This window comes from Chionomys nivalis, chromosome 1 (assembly GCF_950005125.1).
Source record: "Chionomys nivalis chromosome 1, mChiNiv1.1, whole genome shotgun sequence".
NCBI classification, from domain to species: Eukaryota; Metazoa; Chordata; class Mammalia; order Rodentia; family Cricetidae; genus Chionomys; species Chionomys nivalis.
Genome location: NC_080086.1, coordinates 17,604,355 through 17,611,034, shown reverse-complemented (window position 1 = coordinate 17,611,034; position 6,680 = coordinate 17,604,355). Strand labels below are relative to the sequence as shown.

At 33.9% G+C, this 6,680-nt stretch overlaps 1 protein-coding gene across 1 annotated transcript; it reads right to left on the bottom strand.

The window, feature by feature from the left end:
• Positions 1-2,524: 2,524 nt before the first annotated feature.
• Positions 2,525-3,367, bottom strand: LOC130883479 (taste receptor type 2 member 140-like). The gene has a single exon (XM_057783970.1). It carries the CDS (start codon positions 3,365-3,367, stop codon positions 2,525-2,527), a length of 843 nt encoding a protein of 280 aa, XP_057639953.1.
• Between the last annotated feature and the right edge of the window lie 3,313 nt (positions 3,368-6,680).

The following is a 6,680-nucleotide window of genomic DNA, read 5'->3' as shown; positions in this document are numbered from 1 at the left end:
ACTGGTTATGATTAATAATCTCCTAACAAAAAGTTCTAGCAATATTGTTTCTGGGTGGACAATGAAGTCCTATTTCCTTTTTGTTCATTTTTTTCATTTACCTTTGAGAGTTTAATGTATTTGTATCATTTCTTTGTCCATTTCCTCTGTCTGAATTCTCCGATATGTAACATTATCCACGTTGGGTGCCATTCTGTAACATGAAGGCCTGCTCATTGGGGTTTCTGAACTGCCCAGTTCCCATAGCCATTAAGCCCCAAAGAAATCACACAGAGGTCTCCATAAGTTATAAAACTGTTTGGTCCATTAGCTCAGGCTTCATGTTAGCTCTTATAACTTATGTTAGCCCATTATTCTAGTCTATCTTAGCCACATGGCTCAGTACCTTTTTCAGTGGGGTAGGTCACATCTTGCTTCTGAGGTCTGAGCAGGACTGGGGGAAGAGCTTCATTCTTCCCAGAATACTCCTGTTTCATTGTCCTGCCTCTAATTCCTCTCTGGTTGTCTCGCCAATATCTATTGGCCAATCAAAGTTTATTTAAAATGTAATAGACAGGATACAGACAATTCTCCCACACCATGTATCTCTCCTTTCTCTCTTTCAAATTCATGTCCTTGTTTTCATAATTTTTACACACACATACACACAAAACTTTCAGTCCAAATGATTTTCTACTGTCTTGTACATTCTGTGGACCTTGTTAAGGAGGAATACAACATTAACTAGGACAAACCCTTAGTTCAATGCTAGTTTCATGTAAATAAACACTACTATCCCTAAATAACATGAATGATGCACTGTATGTCCTCACCACAAGTTCCAGAATTCAACCTCTGGTCCTGAAGGCAAAGCTGAATTCCGATTTACTAACATGCAAATGACAGCATAGTCTTTTTCACTTTTTGCAAACATTTTCCTTTGTCTAGCCTCTTTGAAATTTGAGTTCATGAAGTATGAATGTTATTTGGCAAAGCTTTAAAAGTTTTAAAGTTACAAAGTATTTTTTTAATAAAAAAGAAAGATGAATGCAAGGATAGGTGAACTTCAGTCCTCAGGTGATATCATGAATGGTCCTTTAACATCAGGAATTTGTTTCAGCAGATAAATTGGATTCATGTGTTAGTTTTTTCTTTCTAATGTGTCTTGTTGTCTATAGAATCTCCTTGGAAAAGCACTCTTCTCCACAATTATCTGCTGGTAATTAATGTCTTATAGCATCATTGTATTCAAACAAGAAGCACACATAGACGCACACACACACACACACACACACACACACACACATCAACCAAGGCTGAGAACAAGACACCATTCAAGGAAACATAGCTATTATTATTGAGCTAGGATTCCACTATCTAGGTACAGCAGTAAATGTAGTCTGCTGATGAAGGGAAAGTTCCTAGCAGACATGAATCTTGCTAGAATTGTTCTCTGTAAGTTATTTGAAGTAGTGTTTTAAAAAAAAGCCTGCTGAGGGCCATGTTCTGTGGTATCCCAGGGCCTTGACAGCATAGTAAAACAAAGATGGACAGGCTACCATCTTTATACTGAAAATGTGAAATTACTCTGATTTGTTTTTTAGTGAAAACTGTGCTGTGTACATCCATTTTTTTTGCCCTGTGAATTGTATTGTTTAAAATATTAATATTATGCAATTTACATTTTATCTCTCATTGACATTTACTATATCTTTATTTTCACCAAAAAGTCTATACTTTGTCTTTTATCTATTTTTTCTTTTCCTAAACTTCATCTTTGACTATTAGTATTTCAGTCATAAATTTCATTCAACTGCAGATATTTTACAAAGTATTTCTCTTAGCTCTGAATTATTTTCTTATTGTTTCTTAAAGAACAGAATAACAAGCAACTGTAGACTGTACAATTTTTCTGTTTTCCATTTCAGTCAGTTAACCTCCATTCAAAAAATGAATTTATTCAACAATATTGAAAAAGTAGTCTGAAATTTATAAATGTCAATGAGCCATATATAAGTACTATAACATCCTCCTATTGTTACACATGTACACATTTTATAACATATATGCCCCCATAAATTGGATCTGAAAGATATACAGAAAATATATTCAACATTTTTTAATGTGCAAACAAATAAATAAGCAATATTCAAAGAGAAAAATGTTGATAAAACACACCTAGTATCTGAAGAGTTTCCTTCTAAAGATTCACATATCCTTATGACAGATTTAGCATCGCCGAACATAGGCCACATGAATACATACACACATGTATTTTACATATTAACAAAAACCATTTAAAAATGTCAAAGTGATTAATTCTATATAGAAAAGATATATATTCATATGTTTAGTCCATATTCATATTTATTCTTTTAGAACACCATAAATATTTCCATATTTTCTTCCAAGGCTATAATATTTAGTGTAATACCTAATCTACACAATTCAAAATGCTACAAATAAAGTACAGAAGGTTGAAATTTATACAAAAATAACTTATTAAGAACTAATATACTCTAAAATACAAAAGATGATTTACATTTTAGGAAACTGAGAGCTGCACATCACTGAGCCTGCACCTCAGCCACCACACCATGGATATAAATGCCTGTCTAAGCTTAGTATTTCCCAGAATCAAGAAATAGGAGTGGCTTGAAGGGAAGGTAACTTCGGTAACACAGAAAAGCAGAGAAACTGAATTTTTCAGCTCATGCTTAATGTTACAATACTGCAAAAGAAATGACAGAAAATAAATACTGTACAGTAATAGGAAGGTGACCACCATTTGCAGGGCCTTTATGTGGGCTGCTTTGCTGACATCTCTGGAGCCTTTGGCATTGTACTGCATGTTCTTCAGATGTCGCCACAGGGAGAAGATGAGCAGGAGAAACACAGTCAGGGTCATGGTGAAGGGGATGAGTGTGAACATAGTGTTAGTGTGTATAATGTGCCTTGGAGCTTGAGAATAATTTCTTGAGACAACTCTGAAGGATGTATTGGCTTCAATTCTGTCAATCCGGAGATCATTATGTATGCTTACAACTAAAATGTTTAAAACCAAGAGAAACAAAGAGGCCAACAGTGTCCCTGAAACTATTGTTTTTACTCTCCACTTTAGATGAAGAAAAATAGAGTTTGAAAAATTAGCTATCTTGAGAAAATAGAAGATGCTGAGACATGTAGCAAGCCAGATACTGAAATGATTGGTTACTGTCCAGAAAATAAAAATTTGTATCATAATTCTCCTAGTTAGTATTGTGTCTGGGTATTGTTCAGATAGAAATATACCTGCAGTTATTGAAAAGAGTAAAGCAACTCTGGAAATTGCCAGAGTAGTCAAGATTTGATCTATGAAGCATATCTTTCTCCACTTTAACCAGTCCATAATGTTCACCAAAACTGTGAATGTATTTCCTAAATTTCCCATTAGAAATTCCACACTTAAAGTAGTTAATAATATGTAATGTATGACACCATTCATTGTTTCCAAGACAATGTTCAGAATTCCACTATAGTACTAAATATTCCTGAATACACTCTTTTGATGTATGTCTAGCTGATTCTTGAGAATTTATAACATGCAAATTAAATGTACTCATATGTACAATGTCAAGTAATCATGGAGATTTACTAATGAAATGGTTTATAGTATTCTTCTCAAAAATCTTACACTTTGCAAGAAAACCCAGCTGTACTTTATCCAGATGCTTCATACTTTACACACAATGTACTGGAATTCTCCATAGTTGATGCTGAAGAAAGCAGAATTCTTATGTACTGTCATCAAAACAAATAAATTTATTTTCATTGTTTTGACTATTCACATATTAAATTTTAATCATTTAATTTCTGACAATAAAAATTATAAAATTCTAACTCACATAAAAAGTAAAGTATCTTAACTTCTATGCAACAAAAATTCCAATAAATAGTTCAAAATGAAGCCAGTTAGGTACCTATATATATTTTCCAAAGTTCTTTCTAGAAGCAAACAATTACCTAATAATCTTACATAGTTATGCTTCAAATACTGGGACTGAGAAGATTAATAATTTTACTTTTTAGAGAATCATATATGCATGCATACATATCCATATACTAATATATACCAGTTCATAAGTATGCATTTATTTAGATCATAACCCCTTTCATTTCTGACATAAATAATTCAGGTTTATCATGTGCTTAAAATTTATTGGATATTTCACTTAAGATTAGTAATATGATAGTTGTTAGATGGTATAAAATTACTTTCATTTTTAATCAATACAATAGTAATACAAATATTCTAAAGACTTCTTACTATCATATTCAAACATGTATATAAATACAGAGTAATTCCTATTTTGTTACAAAACAGACAATAAATTTACATGAATTTATTTGCACAACAAGAATCCTTTTCATTATCCATGTCTCCTACCTTTGTTAAGGTGTCTGATTTCTTCACCAGTATGCACACTAGGCACTATTCATTTCTCTCCAGTTTTCACTGACATTTGCTCCTGTAATATCACTGTGGTCATTAAGATATATAAAGGAGAGTTCATAACCGAGGCAAGACAGGGAATGAAGGAAAAGTTCAGAATATTCTTTAAGACCTAATGTATAGTCAAAGAAGCAATAACACTAAAGAGAAGTATTAAAATAAGAAGTATTAAAATAAGAAAGCAGAAAAGCATGTATCAAAAACTTTTATAAATTGGCCTAGTGCACACTGGTATACATGGCTCAGCACTGAAGGAAACTGGGCTAGTTGGTGAGTTCCTATATCAACATAACAGTAACAAAAATATTTAGATTGTATGAAAAACTATACGTTATTGCACGTGAAAGATGGATATAACTAGTAATTGGAGCAATAGCAAAGAAAGTGACAAAATTTCTAGAATATTAACATTAACATACCTGAACACAGAAAGGTCCTCATGGAATGGCTCTTTCCCCATAACAAAAAGACAGAAGATGACAAAGAGAAATGCAAAACACATTAAGGGTGGGGCAGTGTGGAGCAAATGCTAGTACAAGAGCTTCAAGGCCTTTAGGAAAAGTGACAAAGCTTGTATCCATGAGAGGCAGTAAAGCCAGCCCAGGAGCTTCCCTGAGCTCCTCTTCTCCACCTTCCACTCTGGACAGGAAACATTTGAGGTTCTACTGGAGTAGCTGTAGCTGCTGGACTCTGTAATCCAAGATGCTTTTTTTCAGATGCAAAACTGCAACTTTATTAATAGCAGCAAGAATGCCATGAAATTCTCTGACACAGTTGTAGGAACAAAGCCCAGACTCCTACTGAATTTTGGTAAGGCACTCCTTCATGAGAGGAGTAACCCATATTCAGGAGACACTTCAGCGAAAACAGAGCTACAGAACAAGCATAGTCTCCCATCCCAGCATAGGTCACTCAGTAAAGGTTTAAGTTGTATGTTTCTATATTTAGCAACTGTTTGAGTGGCACAGATCATGAATATTTTGATCATTATCCTGTGTGAGACCTCAAATATCTTGTTTTCTATTTTCTTGATGAGTATCTTGTGTCATCAATGATATCCTTCCATTTTGAACTATAATGGAACATTGTGAGCATTAGGTCTAATTTTCTAAGTGGCCATCCAGGTACTGGATGGTGGCAGGAAAAATACCCATTTAATCAAAAATTTTGTTCCATGCCTTCTATGAACTTACAACATGCACTTTTGAAAAGAGTTTAGAAATGTTATGAGTAGAAAAAAACAAACAGAAGTAACAACTGAGAAAGTATGGCAAACAAAATCCAAGAACATATTAAAATCTTTTACATGGTTTTCAAAAACTACCATATTGTCACAAATGGCATCTACTTTGGAGTTTCAGCTTGCTGTAGTTAATACTTCTGACATTTTAATAATCTATTAATATTTCATTTAAAATTGTAAATAACCAGGTTTTTGTTCTGAGAAATGTTTTTGTTTGTATAAGTTTACAACCTCAAAGTGAACCAAATGAAAACAAAAGCAAACTTCATACTACACGCAGATTTTATAATATGTTAATTTGTTGACCTCTTTACAACCTTCTCATAATTCACTCATTCATTCATCTATTTATTAATTCTATAAAATATTTTGACAACTATTTTGTTTTCATTTTTTGGTGCTAAGAATAAACAGAACTGGCATGATTTCCCCTCCCAGAATGCTTTTTCTGTATTTGAAAAGATAAACATGAAGTAGAACATGATTGATTGATTCTGTGACTGAAATGATCTGCCTTCACTTTTACATAATAATCACAAAATGTCATAGCACTCAAATTTAAAGAGACAGGAGGTCACTATTGCAGGCCCTTCATGTGGACTATGATGTTGAGATCTTGTCATCCTTTGTGTGGAGCCACATCTTCCAGAGCTTCTTGCACAGAAATTAGACTGAGTACAGAACAGGGATGAAGTGCAGAGTGTGGACTTTCTGTAGACCATGTTAAGGAGGAAAGCAACATTAACCAAGATAAATGCTTAGTTCAATGCCAGTTTCATAGAAAAAAACTGCTATCTCCAAACAATTCTAACCATGCATTGTATGACCTCACCACAGGACCCAGACTTCATCTGCTGGTCCTGGAGGTAAAGCTGAATTCTCAGAGAGTCCGGAATCAACCCTTGCTTATTCAGTCCCAGACCAGCTGGCCTTGGTGGGCTCCCAATAAATCAGTTCCACTGTCAC